At 39.8% G+C, this 20,700-nt stretch overlaps 1 protein-coding gene across 1 annotated transcript in view; it reads right to left on the bottom strand.

Moving 5' to 3' along the window:
• Window positions 1–20,700, bottom strand: part of LOC126274441 (uncharacterized) — a 163,052-nt gene that overhangs the window by 58,698 nt on the left and 83,654 nt on the right. Inside the window, exon 4 of the mRNA XM_049977156.1 lies at window positions 8,826–8,922. Within this exon, the coding sequence (XP_049833113.1) occupies window positions 8,826–8,922 (97 nt within the window). The remainder of the gene's footprint in view (window positions 1–8,825; window positions 8,923–20,700) is intronic.

Genomic DNA, 20,700 nt, shown 5'->3' with positions numbered 1-20,700 from the left:
ATGGTGTGTCTTCAGACACATTCTCAAAGAAAACACTCTGGTTGCATTAGCGGGGATATGAGAACATTCATCTTGTTGCAATCAGACAGATTAAAAATTATCAATTTGATGCTGTCTGGCAGTAATAATCCACTCTTCTCATTCTGTGTTTTTCCAAAGTATTCTCAGACCAGTCAGTTACTGCAAAATTTTTATAAAGAATATGTTTTTCCATCCACACCTGCTGAATGCTATATGACTACCAGTATGGAGGGGTTTTTATACAAAAAAAGAAAACAGATATAATATGCACTTCCTTTATTTTTTTTACATAAAGTCGAGTATATGTAAACCTCATATATAAATGCAGTTCAATGCCTACATGAAGTGTTGTAAACTCACACATACTTCCACATATTGATATGCAGCATGCATCAAAATATTGGACCATATCTTCGTCTGAGGGATTCAGAGTTTGTTCTGACAGTTCTAGTAGATTGCTCAACAATATTTCGTAGAAGTTATACCCAATCCTTACAAATTGCGTGCTATATTGCATAGCTGCAACACATTAAATTCTTGAAACGCTGTTCCTGCATGTGAGCTGACTTTGCTTCATTAAAAATTTTGTTCGTTTGTAGGAAGATACCTATACTGATTTTGTAGGTTTATTAATATTTTGAGTAGACATACCAGCAGTTGCAACTGAATTGTCTTACAGTCAACGCTATTCTGTGGGGGTTAATATTACTTTACTATCACAATAACATCGAGTGCTCAAAAATCACAGCTGGTTTGCATTCACAATCAGACAACATTCTGAATCTGACATGTTTACTTTGACTTGAATGTACGATGAAATTCGCATTGAAAATTATTTTCCAATGTAGTGTGGGTAGCTTCACAAAACAAAAAATGCGCAGTTACCTGTGGGAATGTAATGTTAGAGTCTTTGGCAGGATGGAAGATCAACTATCTGCACAGCTCTATGCGGAAGGTACTGTTTGAATCTACAATTACTACTGGATGGTTATAAATAAACTGCCACTGTTCACAGAGGACCATTGTGTGCTGTAATTATCATATGACATCAAAACGTGGTAGGTAATCTAATGCTGAAGCGATTTATGCGAGAAAAGCAGTATTTCCGATTTGGGCCACCAGGTGCGTATCTGGTGCTGTGAATGGAAAAAAGACACATCAAAATGCTCCGTATGTAATGGATTAGGAATGGGATGTGGGCAGAAAAGATCAAACAAAACAAACAAGAAAGGTATTATGTTGATAACAGCCACTTACCAGTCTGTTCAATATGAGCATCAGAGACATCAGTGGGGTGCCACATCTGTAACATGATGTGATCAACAGCTCCTCACAGTAATTATAGTGGAATCTGAGCAACCTGGTCTTGTGTACTGGCCTTCAGATCAAATAAGAGACCAAACATGTCACTGGCAAACTCCAGAGCCACAAGTCACACGGATTAAGATCAGATGATTTTGCAGACCATGCATCTGGAAAACCTCTGGAGACAACACTTTCTTATAAGGATGCATTAAGCAGTCTTTAATTTGGTTGGGGCCTGGAACACCATCTTGCACAAAAACAGTGGTTTCCAACTCATCTGCACTCTTTACAAAGCAGGACTCACATGCAGTACAAGTAGGTCTCAATAATGTGCAGATGTCGTGAACACCTGAGGGACTGCTGGGTTTATTCACTTCATTGAAGAACTACCTGAAAATAAAGGTGCTTGTGAACCCCATCACACAGTCACATACTGCAAGTACAATGGCTGCTTGGGCACAACCCATGGTCTAACAGTACCCTAAATTCAGCAGTTCTGTGAATTCACTGCACTCTTTAGAGTAAAAGGTGCTTCATCACTCCACAGAATATTGCCTGGCCACATGTCACCAACTTTGATCTGTGCCAAAAACTGAACAGCAAATGCAGAACATTGCTGTGTATCATGATGTTTCAGTTGCTGCACCATCTGGAACTTGTACGGGTACCAGTGTAGAAAAGACTGCAAAACTTTCTGTGCTGTTGACCATGGAATGGACAATTGTTGTGACACAGCACAAGCACTAGCACTACCCGGGGCATGTGCTGCACGGTCAGTTACAGCAACAGCTACCTCGTCAATAACTTCCACCTGGATAGGGTACCTTCCTCCTTCAGGTGCCATAATAAGACCGCTCATGTTTTCAAATTTCATCATCATCTTCTTTAAACTATTTAATGACACCAGGCCTCTCTTGAGACCTTTCAGTTGGTGATACTGTCTCTGTGCAGCACTGTAATTGCTGCTGTTCACTCGAACAATTTCACTAACAGCACACTGTCTATCTTCTCGATAGACGTACCGTTCACACACATTATGGATTGTCAAATGATGGTGTGGATGTCATACCATCATACAAACAGTGTATAACAACATCATATTTGCACCATATTTTTCTGCATAAATCAGTTCCACATTGATGTATTAGCTCATCTACCCATTTCCATTGCCATAAAATAATTACAGCCCACACTGGACCTCTGTGATAGCTGCACTTTAATTATGATCACATGGTACGATTATACCAACTGCACTAAACCAGCCACACATCTTTATTCACTTTGTAGGTTTATGATCATCTAATAGGAAGGCTATTAATGTACAATTAACACCTTAAAGCTTTTTTATTCACTGAATGAGGTCTACCACTTTTGAATCAATGTATTCTCTGATTATCACATTGGGAGGTTTCGAATCTTCATTTATTATTATTAGACAAATCATCTTGCACGGATCATGCCCAGATTTCTCCATTGCATGGAGTTACTTTAAAGTGTCCTGGACCTCCTATCAACAGCCATGCAGTCTGCAACACAGCTAAGTACTTTCTATCTCAGTGGGAAAAATACATTTACCAAGTGGTTTTTCAAGCTGCTGAGAACAGATCAGCTATAATTTTGGAAATAAATGACATTTTGTCAATGGAGTGAGTGATTGATTGATTGATTATTTTGTAAAATTTTTGTTTGTTTATAGACGCAATCACATTTTTATGACACAGTCATATTCTGTTTCGGCCATACAATGACCATCTTTAGATTTTATAACAAAAGAAAATTTATATTAAAACCTAAAATAAGTGCTATATTTAACCAGGCTTATTAATAATCTAACTGAATTTGTGCTAATACATATAGTTCATATCTAAAGGTGGCACACACTGAACACAGGCTCAGGTATTATCAAACTAGCTATAAAAACACTGGTCTTATATAGATATAAAAATTTGTTAGATTTTGTTCCCCCTCTTTGCGCTAGATGCACGCATTCTCTGTAAGATGGTCTTTATTTATTAAAAGCCTAAAATATGACAAATTTACTAGTAATATTTAGGTCAAATGTATATAAAATTTAAAATTACAGAACAGATCATTAAGCCAGTAAAATAACGTTTCAGAACCAAAGGAAAGCATTGCTATAGATGAAAATAGTAGTAGCAACTGTAGATGGTGCTGTATTTCTGGCTATGGCTAGTTTATGCTGTTGTCCATTAGTACAACAGGGATGATTTGGGCAGGACAATTTGCTCAGGTGAACATATTGTTGTACAAGTTGAAGTATACATTCACTCGGGTGAACCTGAGAAAATCATTTTTACGACATACATGTTGTAGCTCAGGATGGAGCCTTCCAGCGGTCGAATATTGAACTGTTCAGTGCGGGCTGCAGCAGATGTCAACAACCTAAAAGGCAGAGGAGTGTGCCAGCCACCTGCAGCAGAGCACTACACTTGTCATACTGCCCGTGTCATCCCTGCTGTACTAATGGACAACGGCATAAACTAGCAATATGCCAGAAAAACAGCCATTGGGCATCAGAAATACACTACAAGTGCTACTACTATTTTCATACATAGCAATGTTTTCTTTTTATTCTGAAATGTTATTTCACTAATTTAATGATCTGTTCCGTAATTTTAAATTTTATATACATTTGACCTAAATATTACTAGTAAATTTGTCATATTTTAGGCTTTTGAAAAATAAAGACCATCTTATAGAGGACGCACGCATGTAGCGCAAAGACGGGGGGAACAAAATCGAACAGATTTTTATATCTATAAAAGACCAGTGTTTTTATAGCTAGTTTGACAGTGCAAGAACCCGTGTTCAGTGTATGTCACCTTTAGGTATGAACTATATGTATTTGGGATAAATTCAGTTAGATTACTAATAAGCCTGGTTAAATGTTGCACTTATGTTACATTTTAATATGAATTTTCTTTTGTTATAGAATCTGAAGACTGTCATTGTATGGCCGAAACGGGTTACGACTGTGTCACAAGAGTGTGATTGCGTCTATAAATAAACAGAAAATTTTTACAGTTATCAGCTATACACACCAGACAGTCTACTATCTGTGTTGAGCAAAATATGTTTATTTATCTTAAATGGGTTCCTGGACACAGCCAGCAGGTTTAGGCAGGCAATGACAAAAACATCCTTCTATGTATATTTTCAAGCTGGAATGTGCTACAGGTATCAACTTCTCTGGGTGAGGACTCTGCAGACTTTGGCTGGCAGAGGAAAAAGTCTTTTGACATAGGATATGAATACAGGCAGGCTTGCACTTGTAGGGGGAACAAATATCTTTGCCCCAGATATGAACAGGTTTGGGCATGCCTTAGAGAACACATCTTTTATCTCAGCTACGAATGGAATACAATGAGTCTAGTCCCTTCACATTGAGCAGTGCACAGGAGATGAAGCAGTCATATGCTCCTCACACCCCTGAACTTGGCACAGCAGGGGTTGTGGAAGCAGTGGCAGCAGGATAGTGCTAGGTGAGGGAGGGGGGAGGGGGCTTGGGTAGAGGAAATGGCTCAGCAGCTAGTCATTTCTGCTATGGTGCTGCAGTGGCTCACTGAACACTGAAGCTTCATGTGGTCCTGCATGTGTGGACAGGTGGTGTTGCGCGACCAGTGTGGCAGCACCGTGCTTTGGACATTACTGGCAATCAAAGCATCTGGAGACCACAAAAGACGGGCTCTCCCTCGTATAAGTTTTTTTAAATAACAATGGTGCAGGTGCATATCTCTCCCACTTCTACTCTACTACACATGACAGTGACAAATGTTTGACAACTGTACACGTTGTACAATATTAAAGTTAGGGTAAGTCAGCTCTTTGGTTTCAAACTTAAGGTGATAACTGTTTAAACTGTGACATCGAAAAGTGGGAATTGTTTAAACATATGGGCTGAACTGTTTATTTTTTTTTTTTAACTTAGGACCAATGAACTGTAATGTTAGGGAATAACTGATAATTTTTTAAATTTCCCATCATTTTACATCTAGAATATGATTCCAAACTTGGACTCTGATGTCACAGAGTCTGTCCTCAAGTACCCAGACATCTGCTTTGTTTGTGATACCATGGAGTGTGTCCTCGTATCCCCAGATCGTGATCTTGAATTGTGATGTCATAGAGACTGTCCACATAATTCCAGGTCATTGTGGATCACCCATCTTGAATTACAATATCGTACATATTGTCCTTGAATTTCTCACCCATTTATACTTCAACAAGAGCCATACTTGCACAGTGACGTCATAGGAGTGGGGGAAAACATGTAGCACAACTGGACTATTTCAAACTTCCTCCCTTTTTTAAAAAAAAAAAAATTCCGCAATTTTATATATGGTGCAATTGGCCTATGTCACAGACATGGGAGAAACATGGCAACAATGCAAGATATCGTAGGGGAGGGAGAAATCTGGTAACAATGCAGATTGTTACTGAAACGTCCTTATTCCTACTATAAAATAGACCTCCAGTTGCTTGTTTGTGTCACAAGTAGCAGAAATTTCATGGAACAGTGAAAAACAATCAAAAGTAGCTTCCTCAAAGACAGAAGCAGAATACGTGGCATTAACTTCTGACTGTCAGGAAGCAATTTGGATGCAACAGCTACAAAGACAAAAAATGCCCCCTTTCCAAAAAGAGTACCTAATTAAATTGCTGTGAATCAGCAAAGATGCAACTGACATATCAAAGACAAGTGCATACAAAGACAATATTAGACACATTCATACCAGTTATCATTTTGTAAGGGAAAAATTGATTCAGAAGAAATAACAGTGGAGCAAATTTCAACAAATGTAATGCTTGTAGACATGGTGACAAAGGCAGTGCCAAGAACCAGACATCACCAACTAATTCAACAATTTGGACTACAAGAATGAAGTACTGGGAGGCATTACTTCTAGTAGGGGTGTTGTCTCCACTAGAAAATCATCTTTAAAGTCAATGCTACAGCTGTTGCTATGGACATCTTTCGTAGTTGTTCTGTGCCTTTATGCTGTGTATGCACTCTGTGTGCAATAAACCATTTTCTTTGGTTTTATGCCTTAACTGCCTTTTATTAAAGAAATAAAAAGCAAAACGTTAATGAAAAGGGCCTGAATAAAATTAAGAGGGAAAGAAATTTATGTCAAAATATAATTAAAACAAGAGAACAGTGACAGGACAGATCCTGAAGCATCAAGGAATACGAATTACTTTGCAGTTAGGGCCACCACAGCTTAGACAATATTCATCAATATTCTTCTAGGCCAGATTAGCTATACACAGGTTCCATTATTAGGCAACACAACCCAGTTTCACATAATTTTATGGGCATCTTCAGGTGATAATCTATACTGAACTGAATATATAAAACTAAATACTTTTATAAAATGCTGTTAACAAATAGTGTATAAAAGCAAGACAAAGGAACAGGTGTTTACTCACAACTTTTCACTTCATAAGGCGACAGAAAATGTACACATAAGGCTACAGAAAATGTACAATGTCCCCACAGTCAAGCTGCAAACTGTTTAATTTCATAATCTCTAAAAAAAAGTTGATCATCGAATGGCTGAACTTGAAATTCATAAATTGTAAGACTAGTGTCAAAACTCAAGACAAAGGAACAGGTGTTTACTCACAACTTTTCACTTCATAAGGCGACAGAAAATGTACACATAAGGCTACAGAAAATGTACAATGTCCCCACAGTCAAGCTGCAAACTGTTTAATTTCATAATCTCTAAAAAAAAGTTGATCATCAAATGGCTGAACTTGAAATTCATAAATTGTAAGACTAGTGTCAAAACTCATGCTTCACTAAAATATGCAGGGATGAGAGAAAATCACTGCAAATTAACATGTGTAACGCAGAAACAGTGGTAATGGGTACTTGTGCTCCAATAAAAAAAGCACTGGAAGTTAAAAGATATAGTGAAGGGTGTCACTCACCCAAGATTGTTTTATAATATACTCATGGTCAAAAAGTTGACTCTTTGATAAATGTAGGGCTGAAATGTAGAACTCATTAAAAGAGGAGTGCAGTTAGCACACAAGAGGTCACCACTGGGAGAAAGAGCCATAGTTCATGTATAAGCTTCACTACATTATAAAAAAAAAGAAAATTGCTGATTCATGTTTGTCTGTAGTGATTTACATAAACGACAACTTTATCCACCCTGTGGAGTTGTTGTATGTGATAACTGCACTCTTCTTTTAATGTGGACTACATTTTAGCAGTATGTTTGATAAGGAGACAATATTTTAGACCTTGAGTCTATTATGATACAGCCTTGGATGAATGATATTTTTCACTATATGGTGTACATTACCACTGTTTCTGCCTCATATGTTCTAATTTGCAGTGATATGCACATGTCCCCTATGTATTTTAGTGGAGCATGAGTTTTGACACTTTAAATATTTATCTTACAAAGTAAGAATTCCAAGTTTAGCCATTAACTTGTTATGCAATTAATCAGTTTGCAGCTTGAATGTTGCCACATTGTACATTCTCTATAGTCTTATGAAGTGAAAAGTAATGAGTAAAAACCTGTTCCTCTTTCTTGCTGTTATACATTATGGATTAATAGTACTCAGTCTTCAGTCCACGAGTGGCCTACCGGGACCATCTGAGTGCCGTGTCATCCTCGGTGGGGGATGCGGATAGGAGAGGTGTGGGGTCAGCACACTGCTCTCCTGGTCGTAAGATGGTATTTTTGACCGAAGCCGCTACTATTTGGTCGAGTAGCTCCTCAATTGGCATCATGAGGCAGAGTGCATCCAGAAAAATGGCAACAGCGCATGGCGCGCTGGATGGTCACCCATCCAAGTGCCGATCGCACCCGACAGCGCTTAACTTTGGTGATCTCACGGGAACCGGTGTAGCCACTGGGGCAAGGCCATTGGCATGCATTAAAAAAACAATTTTTGTATTCAATACGGATTATCACCTGAAGATGTACCTGTAATGGAGAAAACTGGTTATGTTCCCTGACAAAAAATCTTTATATAGCTAATCCAGCCTTTAAGAACTTTTGATCCATTTTGAAAAATTTTTAAAGGATTTTTAATATTATTTTCGAGAATTTTTGGAAATTGCTTTACAGTGAGGGTGCATCAAAGTGTAGCTGATTTGATAGTGGAGGGGAGTGGGGGCAGGAGGTGTAAAAGTGTTGAGGCACATCAAAGTTAGCCCTGACTACAGTAAGCACATTAAGTGGAGGTGTGTTGCAGTAGCTAGTAAGAGGTGAAGAGGCTTAATACAGGACAGAGTAGCAAGAAGAGCTGCATCACACCAGACTTCAGACTGAAGAGCACAACAACAACTACAACAATTTCATTGTGCCATAGTAGTATGTTTAAGATCCCCTAACTTATGTGTTGATTTTGAGCCTTTAGGATTGGGACACTATGTAGGATTTGCACCTCACCAAGCTGGATGGTACCTAACCGAGTGGTTCTTAGACTTAAGTAAATGATAATGTACTCACGTGAGAGAAACGTGCAATGGCTTCATAGTCACACCAGCAGTACATGTAGGTGCAAAGGTCATGTTGCTTGTCACACACATAGTCCCCACCAGCCAGCCTGCAACACAATGGAGTTAGCTGCATCACTCTTTCAAACACTGTGACCAACACACAAGTGCAAAAGTAAGTGACAGAAGATGGCTGAAGCAGCCAGTCACAACTTCACATTCCAAAATAAAGTTACACTTAAACATGCCCCTTTCAGAAATAGATAACAAAATCCATGAATTCTGACAGTGAAGCCCTTCATTATGCACAATGCCTCTCTTGTAGCGTCAGAATCTGGAGTTTTGTGAGCATTCTCGTAAAACTTTTGGTACATATTAAATGAATCTCTGATGAAACACACTACTTCTTTGCCATCTCTTCTACCTCCTCTACCAATCCAATCAGTTAAGTACCCCACACTGATGGGCAATACTCAAGTCTTTGTCTACTGAGGATTTTGTAACTTACTTCTTTCAAGAGTAGACTACGGTTTCTGAGGATTCTCCCAATGAATTTCAGTATAGAATCTGCCTTTACTATGGTTAGTTTTATGTGGTTGTTCCACTTTACATTTCTCTCTATGCCTGATGAGAGATATTTAAGGGTGTGACTATTTCCAGCAGCTGTTGGGCAATTGTGTAATCATACAATAATGCTTCTTTCTGACTATTTATGCACACTATTTTACATTTTTTCATGTTCATCATCAGCTGCCAATCACTGCACCAAATGTTGATGCTCTGCAGATCTTCCCACATTTTGTTACAATTTTATAGCATTGCCACTTCTCAACATACAGCAACCTCATGCACGAACAGCCTACTGAGCTTCTGACACTATTCATGAGGTCATTTATACATGTTACCAATTGAAGTTCCCCCTCCACATTTTTATCTCTGTATGTGAAGGCAAATTTCAGAAACTACTATAGGGGTTTTTGATATGTTTTTCACTAATAGATAGACTGAGTCACAAGGAAGGTTAACACACACAATTTATCACTGCTATGACAGACAAGCCATCCAGCTGTAGATACATGTGTTACTCATGTAAAGGTGGGGCAGGTCACAAGTTTATGTGTACTGTAAATAGTAATGTTCCTCCAACACTTCCATGGGGTATACCCTAAGTTATTTTTACATCCAAAGATTTCTCTCCTTTCAAAGAATGACATGCTGTGTTCAGTTTGATAAGAAGTTTTAAATTCACACAGCTGGTCTGATAGTCCATACAAAAATATCTTACTTACTAAGCCACAGCGTAGAACTGTATCAAACACCTTCTGGAAATCACGGAACATGGCCTCAACCAGGGTGCTGGTATCTACTGTCTTCAAAGTCTTGTGAACAAAAAGTGAGATGTGTGTCACATGATCATAGTTTTTGGGATTCATATTGACTCATACATGGAAATGTCATAATATGAGAGCATAAAATGTGTTCCGACATTTTACAGCAGACTGTCATCAGCAATATATGCCCTTCTTGAAAACAAGACCAATTTGGAAATAGGATGACAATGGGTCATCTGGACCAAAAAGACCTGGAACCAAACCGTGTCAAACCAGTTTTCCATGATGTCACAAGCCCTATCCCTACTTATCAGTGATGTCCTCACTCTTATCAGTTATCTGACCCCATAGATAAATGGTCACTGCGACTGACTGCCACACTGGTTATCCACTCAGGGCTTGGGTGTTGTGTTATCCTCACCATCATTTCATCAACATCAATGCGAAAGTCACTGAAGTGGCATCAAATAAAAACGCTTGCACCAGGCGGCAAAAAAAAGATGGGGTTCTCCCAATCAATAATGTTATAATATCATTTAATTTTTGCTAATCAGTTACATCACCATCTGCAACAGTGATATCATCAAGCCATACACCCTTTGACTCTCCCCTTCCAATGTCTCCAGCCGATCAAAATCCAATCTGGCAGAACTAGCTCAATTGTGCTTTATGCCCTACCCCATCCCCCTCTCTGGCCAATCACATTGAGTAATAGAATGAGGCAGCTCCTCAGAATGTGGTTTCAATATGTATACAAATAAAATAAAATCGTTTTCAAAAATCTAACTAATTCAGTTGTGATTTTACCCAATTTACACAGTTCTGATCTCTCTCACCCCATGCAATTTACATGTTTTTGGAGCCCTGAAGAAAGACATTCATGTTGCGCCACCCCCCCCCCCCCCCCCCTACTCCAGCCAGTCACTGAAGTATTAAACTGAGACATGAAACGGCACCAGATAAGCAGTAAGAAATTACATAGTCACCATTTGCAAGTAAAAGTAATGGATTATTTCTGTGAAAGTCCAATATATTTGTGTACACGTACATACCTGCGATGTAATATTAAAATGATTTGTAAACATGGTATTAAGTTGCATCATTTCTATGAAAGTCAAAGTTATTTGCACATCTCTACATTTAATCAGCACAATATTAATCTGATGCATAAAAAATATCAAGCCACATTATTTCTGCAAAAATTTAAGATTTACACTTACATTTACACACACACACACACACACACACACACACACACACACACACACACACACACACACACACACACACACACACACACAAAGACAAAAAAAATAGTAAAACCGTAGTTGATTATTATCTAATAATGTCATCAATACTAACTAAAAAAATTACTGCTATTTTGGTATTAAATATTTTGCATCACTTACTACTGACCTCACAAGCTGGCAATATTGTGCATAATATTGCACTGTTTCCCTTGTTACATCAAATCTAAGGTCTTTTCTGGTCATCCTGGCTGCACGGTATTAGCCAAGCGGTCTAAGGTGCTGCAGTCATGGACTGTGCGGCTGATCCCAGCAGAGGTTCGAGTCCTCCCTCTGGCATGGGTGTGTGTGTGTGTGTGTGTGTGTGTGTGTGTGTGTGTGTGTGTGTGTGTGTGCGTGTGTGTGTGTGTGTTTCTCCTTAGGATAATTTAGGTTAAGTAGTGTGTAAGCTTAGGGACTGATGAACTTAGCAGTTAAGTCCCATAATATTTTACACACATTTGAACTGACACTGTTGGTAAATCTTTTAAGGTAATTAGTATGACTGTTTGAAATCTAGGAGGGCAGAATCTACCTATTTGCAAGACGTCATTCATGAAAAATCTTATATGTGGTGTTTCTTCCAAATTTTGGTATTACAATGTACCCTAGGATCCAGCACCTGATACATATCATTAGCATTGGAAAGTATATGTGATTTAACCCCAGAGATTACATGCAGTATTATCCAGGATATTTGTTGCATGTTAGATTCTCAAGCTAAGAATGTAAAACCTCAGAATTGTATGTAGAATGTGTAAGGAATTCCCACTGGAACTTCGGAAGTGTAGTTGAAACAACCTTGGCAACAAAGGACCACATGTTGCCAAGATTATTTCGACTATGGTGCAGAACACATTCTCCATATAGTTCTGATCTCTCTCTCCCCATGCAATTTAAATGTTTCTGGAGCCCTGAAGACAGACATTCATGTTGCCAAGGTTGTTTCGACTATGCTTCAGAAGTCTAGCTTACATATTCTCCATACAGTTCCAATCTCTCTCTTCCCATGCAATTCACATGTTTTTAGAGGCTTGAAGAAATACATTCATGTCTGTCAATTTGCTTTGGGCTACGAAGTGCATACTTAGCAGCTATGCCAATTACTTTTGAAATAATAAATGACTAACTTACTTTTTTCTCCATCTGTCTCATTTTCATTTGATTGCTGCTTACACATTTCAATCAGAATTTATAATTTCATTGCTATTAAAATCTGATTCAGCCAGATTTCTGTCCCTCATACTGTGTGGACATTTTTAACATTTATACATAAAATTCATTCTTGGATCATTCCATGGGTGTTCCTGCAGTTAACTATTACTATACTGACATTATCATTAGGCAATATGTCATGCCTGTAGTTATTGTGGCTGCTACCCTTCCCTCTCTGAGAGCAGAATGTTTATCAGGCCAATGGAGGAATTTCTGCACCATAAAAAACTGACATTTGCATTCCACAAGTATCCTGCTACTCTTCATGTGTGTAGTGCATCTCTGACTCATTAAAGTGCAGGTCCTAGAATTCTTAATCCAATACTGGAGATCAAGAAATCCATAATGAAGGCCAACACAAAATGTGTGAACCTCTGGTTTAGGCCATCCACTCAGCTCCAAATCAGAGAACTGGGAACAATGCTACAAAATGCTAGTGTTGCTTCCTACCCACAAGTGAGGCCAGCAATATTCTCTAAAGCAGTCATCTACCTATAGGAATTGAGGGGATGATGACCTGAGAATCCAGGTAACAGACTTCACTTGTTTTGCCACGAGGCACGATACACAGCCAGGTGCACCCACTGCACTCAGCCACTGCCGGCAGAGCATCCTCCTGATTTCAGACTCCTTGGGAAGCAATCAGGGTGGAAACTGGTCTTCCTATCCAACATGACAGCTATTTCCCTAATTTCTCCATCACCCACCTAACAATGGAGCTCCCAATGACCAGAAAACCCATCCTCATTACTTGTCTGGACCTTTCAAGATGATTAGCCCCAGTCCCATTAAATGAAGTGACCCATGCCCGAAGGATTCTGATCCCTTCAGCATTTGTAACATGCTTGTTGTTATGTCGTGACAGACCAAATTCTCAATTACGATACAGTGTGCACTTCAAGTCTTGTCAACTGAATAGTGTACCATGTGTGGAGCGGGTGATGGAGCATCACCACACAGGCACTTCAAGAAGTCTTCAACTGTGTGAGCAACTGATGCTGCACACCCTTAGCTCACCTGTGTCTGTACAGCACACACACATTTTTGAGCACACAGTCACAAACTCTACCATCACTGGGGGAGGGGGGGGGGGGGGGGGGGGTGGGCCCGATTAGCCTTGTCTTTCATTAGACTGATAACATTACTGTTGGCAGCTGTTAGGCCATAAGGACTATTGGCTGCCCGTTCAGAAGTGTTGAATGCATTGGTTTGGTACCTTATTACTTTGTGTGGATCACAACACCAAGTATATGAAGTTGTCAGTATTCATACAAAGTAACTTCGGATTTGCATAATGAGTTTTAGCAAACTTATAATGGAACCACTACATGTGGAGATTGGATAGTTCCAATACACACACACACAGCAACATAAACAGCTTTGATGAACTCTATAAAAACCTTATCCATCTCAAGAGCAATGAAATCCTTGTTGAAGACCACTGAAAATTGGGACCAGCAATATAATCTGCTGCTCCAAAATTCCTCTTTCAACAAGCAACTAAATGAATTTTCCATGTCAACCATCCAAAACAAATATTTAGAACAACATAAATAGGAGACTATTTATGGGTTTTTGGAGGAGTTAGCTGTTCTTGCTAACAGTGGTTAGTGGTCTGACTTGGAAAAGTAGCTGAAAGGATATTGACAACCTTTTCTTACCTATATGAAGAAGAAGTATAAATGATCAATGGATAATGTTAATGTACTATTTAACTTGATAATTAATAAATTATTTTAAAACTAGCTCTTGTGACATCTTATTTAAATGGCCTTTAAATATGTCTGTGTGTGTGTGTGTGTGTGTGTGTGTGTGTGTGTGTGTGTGTGTGCTACTAACGTTTATTAGAGCATTGTGTAAATTTGAAGTTAACTGGTCAAGAACTTTGAGATTTTTTCCAACAACTTCAGCCGAATACACATTCTAGGAAAATAAAAAATGAACATTCCACGAGAGAATTATCCAAATGGAACAAAACCAGTAGATGTGGGCAAGTACAGACAAACAAATGATTACGATTACAGAAAAACTGTATGATCTATTCAAGAGACGGAGCTTCACAAATTGAGCAAGTCAGTAACACACTGGTCCACCTCTGGCCATTGTACAAGCAGTTATTCTGCCTAGCATTTATTGAAGAGTGTTGTTGGATGTAATCATGAGGGATATCATGCCAAATTCTGTATGAGGCGACCTATATCCCGAGCTGGTTGTAGGGCCCTACCCATAATGCTACAGACATTCTTAAGTGTTGTTGGATGTGCTCCTGAGGGATATTGTTACAAAACATGTCCAGCTGGCACATTAAATTATCAAAGTCCCTAGCTGATTGGGGGGCCTTACCCATAATGTTTGCCCAGAAACTACGTTACATATGTCTCCGCAATCCACAGTACAGTGCGTTGAAATGGGTACTACATAGCAGGAATATTTGCAATCTTACGTGCTATTACCTTCGTGCATCGAGCAAGGGTAAAATAACTGTCTGTATGCCTCTGTATGTGCCTTAAACTCTCATTTTATTTAATTCTACCTAAGATATATTCGGTGGTCCCAGGGGAATATTTGTACAGGGTTCCTCAAATACTTAATGATCCTATTTCAAATCACTTCTTGGTATTGAAACTAAATATTTGTATGATATGACGTGATTCAGATTGTATTAGGCTCTTCTTTTCTGCTAGGGATATTCTGCTTAATTTATCCACATTTAAAGAGAGCAAACACTAATTACATCAACCAACCGTTTTGTCCAAATCTTTCTGCATTTCACTATGATCATACAATGAAGATCTTTTCCTACAGACAACAGCGTCATGAACAAACTAAATGTTGGTGTTGCTCGCCCTATCTGAAGAAATGAAAAAATACCCCAGTGATTAGCAATCAGAATGTTCCTCTTGCTGCTTATCTTGGCTAGGCTGCTTTGTTAAACCTGAGCAGTAAGAACGTGGCTCAATACTGCGAACTCATGTCTAGATTTATGGAACTATACCAAAATACTGGAAATAGCAAAATGGCACTTTTGTATACGCTTGTTTGGTCCCTCTGTGCAAAAGTGTACAGCCTTTATTAATTCACAATAAACAGCCACAAACCAAGTTAATGTTCACTAAATCTGAACGAGCTGGATCGGCGTGAGCGAACAAATTTCATGATGGAAGAATAACACCAGACAGCCTGTAGTCCAACCCAGAAGAGAGCAACCAAATTCCAGCAACGCATCACATGGATGATATCAACAGCAGACCAGGATTTGGGGGGGGGGGGGGGGGGGGTGTACCAGCGTATCTGCCCTGGGTGGCGATTTCAGGGGGGCCCAAATTCATATTCTTGAAGAAAAAAACAGTCTCACAAAGCACCTAGCATCAAGCGCACATCGGTCTCTCAATTATTGATATGATTTTTGAAAAGTACCTCTGTTGGCTTATGAACATTTTTGAGCACATGCATAAGGTACGTGATGTGTCTGCCTGGGGAATCCCCATCGCAACTAGAAACAAAAAGCTTTCCCGCAGACAAAAGGGGATGAGGCTATACGAGTTGAGTTGAGCATAGTAAACCTGAACTGATGAATGCCAATTGCTGTTTGTTTATGTGCTTGACTCGGTGCATGAATGATAAGCGTTGCTATGACTGTTAGCAAAATCCATAGATTTAAAATATCAGAGCGGAAAAAAAACGACTAATAGGAATAACAGGTAAGGAAGACTGCATACATATTATCTTCTCGGTGTATCCAAGAAAATAAAATTTTGACAGAAAATGTTTGCCAGATCACTACACTGCTAATGGCTAGTTTTTCAGTTCCCAGATAGTATACGTTTAATCATAGAATGAAGGCTTTCACGGCAGTGTTGTCATCACTTAACACTCAGGGGCTGAGATGCCGTGGTCCATACATAAGACTGTCCCCTGATGTTTCGCCTTCGACTACGACTACTGAAGGCATCCTCCGAGGACAGTTCGCTGATTGTCCTCTGAGGATGTCTTCTGCAGTCGAAGGCGAAACGTCAGGCAAGAGTTATGTATGGACCATGGCATCTCAGCCCAGAAGTGTTAAGTGATGAGTAGACGTTAAGTTCTATTCTCAGAATAGCGCAGAAAATGTGTTGTACGAACAGATAATAATGCCTAGCCAGAGAATAAACGCAGGATAACTAAACCGGTATTCTGGCAGGGTTACTGAAGTTAACTGGAGAGTAAGCTTTGACACTGGCAATAATAGTTACAGAACTAGTGATGACAAGATTGACTGTTATAATGAGGACGGAGAAAAAATGGGTGCATTATACGAATTATATGGTGGAATACGTTGATTCCAAATTTATGTAAACATTTGATAACTACTTTTCAATCTCATAGCGTGATCGCCCGCATTCTGAAGAAACACCGGGTCGGAACTGTGTTTTGTCCTCCGAATAAAACTCGTGCTCTGGTGGGGAGCGCCAAAGATGACGGTTTGAGGAAGGCCGGCGTGCACCAGATTCCGTGTCAATGTGGCAAGCCGTATATTGGTCAGACGATGCGTACCGTCGAGGATCGATGCCGTGAACACCAGACTGATGTATCCGAGAAAGTCGGCGGTCGCTGAACATTGTTAAAATCACGATATGGAGTATGACCGCACGAGGATTCTGGTACAGACGTCGAGATACTGGGACAGCGTTGTTAGAGAGGCCATCGAAATTCGCACCAATGACGACCTCATAAACCGTGACTGTGGCTATAATCTTAGCAAGGCTTGGGAACCAGCGATTGGGTTAATCAAGAGTAAATCGAGCAAACGCATAGTTGTGACGACCACGGCGGACAGAGCCATCACACCGACGTCATCTCAGACGCCGTCGCAATCTGTTCCACCGCGCTACCTTGGCGCGGGCGCGGACGGCGGAGGGAGCGCGCCGCGGGCGGAGGGTATTTAAATCGGCCGCCGCCGCGACCGAACCCAGTCCCCCTGAGCAGCAATAGCGTACGGATCTCTGTGCCGGCGCGTTTACAGGAGCTCAGTCCGTCAGTTCACCTGATGATGGCGACATGTTTGATCGCCGAAATATTGTGCCCGTTGAACACTATAGACCGGCAGTACACCCGTGGATATTTTGATTATCAAATACGCCGGGAGAAACTCAAGAATCACAATATCAAAATCCTTCTGGAAATCTAGGAATATGGAATCGATTGGAGATCCCTTGTTGACAGCACTCATTACTTCAAGAGAATAAAGAGCTATCTGTGGTGCACAAGAACGATATTTTCTGAATCCGTATTGGTTATGTATAAATAAGTCATTTTCTTCAAGGTGATTCATAATGTTCGAGTTCAGTATATGCTCCAAAATACTACTGCAAATTGAGGTCAGTGATACGGGTATGTAATTCAACAGATTACTCCTATTTCCTTTCTTGAATATTGATGTGGCCTGTGCTACCTTCCAGTCTTTAGGACCAGACCTTTCATCAAGTGATTGGTTGTATATGATTGCTAAGAAAGGCGCTATTGTGTCTGCATACTCTGAAAGGAACCTGACTGGTATACCATCTGAACCAGAAGACTTGCTTTTAAGTGATTTGAGTTGTTTCGCAACACCTAAGATATCTACTTTTATGTCACTTTTGTTAACAGCTGTTCTGGTTTCAAATTCTGGAATATTTACTTCATCTTCTTTCGTGAAGGAATTACAGAAAACTGTATTTAGGAACTCTGCTTTAGTGGCATCGTCATCGGTAACATTTCCATCGCTATCGCGCAGTGACGGTATTGACTGTTTCTTGCCACTGATGTACTTTACATACGACAAGAATGGATGGAAATTGTACAACACTTTGAAGGAAGAGGGATTTCACCACGAGTCTCTAAATCATTCTGATGATTTCATGTCTTCTAATGATCTGCCTGTGCACACACAGAACATGGAGTGATTATGGAAATCCCTGAAATAATCCATCAAAAGTGAAGGACGACCAGGAGACTGAGATGAACTGTATATTTTCCAATACATCTACTTCCACAATTTGTGCTTACATGGTATGGAACTTCCCTGCGAGACTTGTAAAACTGTTTCACTCATAGTCATTCGAGCTACTCAACAATAAATAAGCCTCCCATAACAAGTAATTAAACAAACAATTATAATACATAACTAGATGTATACTTCACAAAAAATAGCATTTTGCCACTCTTGGAATGTATGACAGTTTCAGTCCATTTCTTTATCAGGCATTACAAAGGCTGACAACATACAGTTGCAGGTTAGTAACTCTCCCTTTATTAGCTTTAAAATAATGTATAACATACACTTATATTCATTTGATGTAGTGAACGAAACAACAGAATGATCTATGACAAAAAACAAAGAGTAAACATAAATCGTAAGCTGACCCAGAGATTATCTGTCGCAGACAATCACTTGCATGTAGCGCTACACCATACGCACACAAGCAATGTAACAGGCCGATTAAAGAAGTTTTGTGGGTGGGGCGGTTGCCTAGAACAGAACGAAGACCCAAGGGTCCTCTCCTTGAAAATTGAGGAACAAAACCTTCAAAAACTACTGTTTTAAGCTGTTCTGATACTTTAAAATAACAAAATGTGTTTTCTTCAAACAAAAAAGTTCTAAATTTCTTGAAATGTGAAGCATTCACAACCTTTTCGTGAGTAATTTCTGTTATATAAATGTTAACAGACAGAAACAAGCTCAAAAGCCTTCTGCCTGATAAGCATATAAACTGAAATAAGAATAAGATACTTTTAAAACTGTAGTTCTTATTTTGTTGACAATTATACTTTTGCCAGTTTAGCTCATAAATATTTATATACTTAAATTTTGAGAATTATAATTGTAAAGCGTGCTGCTGTGTCAGATTGGGAAGTCCTGCTGATATTTGGCGTTCACAATTCGAACACGAGGGGGAGCAGAACTCACTCGTACACAAAGTAAGGTGACTTAGGAAACACCGAATTAAATGACTAAATCCACTGACCAAGACCCTAACTTTGGCGCAGATTACAGAAAGTACAGTTTGATTTTAATTTGATTTCAACTCTCCGAGGAGGGGATCGCTCTATCAGCCCCCCCCCCCCCCCCAACCTTCAATTCGCCCTTGCACTGTACACAAGCTTGTGTACACTTCACTACTCCCCCCCCCCCCCCCCCCCCCACCTCACCATCTTTTTGTCACCGATACTTCGCGTTGAACTTGACACGTCACCTGGATCGGGTGACAACAGGTCGTTGTACTGGTTCTGCTGGTTTCTCGTGCTCTGACGACCATTGCAGGTGCTCCGCAATGCGTGGTGGGTTGGCAGATGTGCTCACTGTGTCCACACACTGAGTGCAGCTAGGTCATCATCTGTGGTGGTTACACAAAAGGCTGTGTTAAGTCTGTGAATGTTGATAGCCGTCGGTGTGCCCTTTACACCGACAGTGAATATTCTGTTGTATCTGCTAACTACTCGGCATGGTCCATCATAAGCTGGCTACAGTGGCTTGCGCACCATGTCATGTTGGATAAAGACATAATGACTATCATGTAGCTCACCAAACACAAAAGAGCTTTGGTTTGTGTGATCCCTTGCCGCCACTAGATGTAGCTGTCGTATATATGTGTGCAGGTTATTCACAGTCTCTGACAGGTCAATGGATTCATCTTGTACATTGGCAAAGAACTTGCCAGGAAGGTATATAGGTTGACCTCACATGAAACTTCGCTTTAGTTGTTTGGAGGTCTTCTTTCAGGGACGCGAGTAAACCTAAGAGAATGATGGATATCATCTATGTCCACCGTTATGGAGTAGCATCTATGCTCACTTCGTGCCAAGTAAGATAGAAAATGCTTAGAAGAGAGAGGATTCAAACTATCTCCCTGGTCAGTTGTGATACACAGGGGTATGCCGAAACGGGCGATCCACCCATGAAAGAATGCCGTTGACACAGTTTCAGCATTTGTATTAGCTATCGGTAATACTTTAGGCCAGTGTGTATAACAGTCTACAGCTGTGAGTCGGTACGTTTATTCCTCCGACGGCAGGAGAAGTCATATGAGATCTATATGGA

The sequence above is a fragment of the Schistocerca gregaria genome, chromosome 1 (assembly GCF_023897955.1).
Source record: "Schistocerca gregaria isolate iqSchGreg1 chromosome 1, iqSchGreg1.2, whole genome shotgun sequence".
NCBI lineage: Eukaryota > Metazoa > Arthropoda > Insecta > Orthoptera > Acrididae > Schistocerca > Schistocerca gregaria.
The sequence above is the reverse complement of the archived record's forward strand: the minus strand, read 5'-3'. Positions and strand labels throughout refer to the sequence as shown.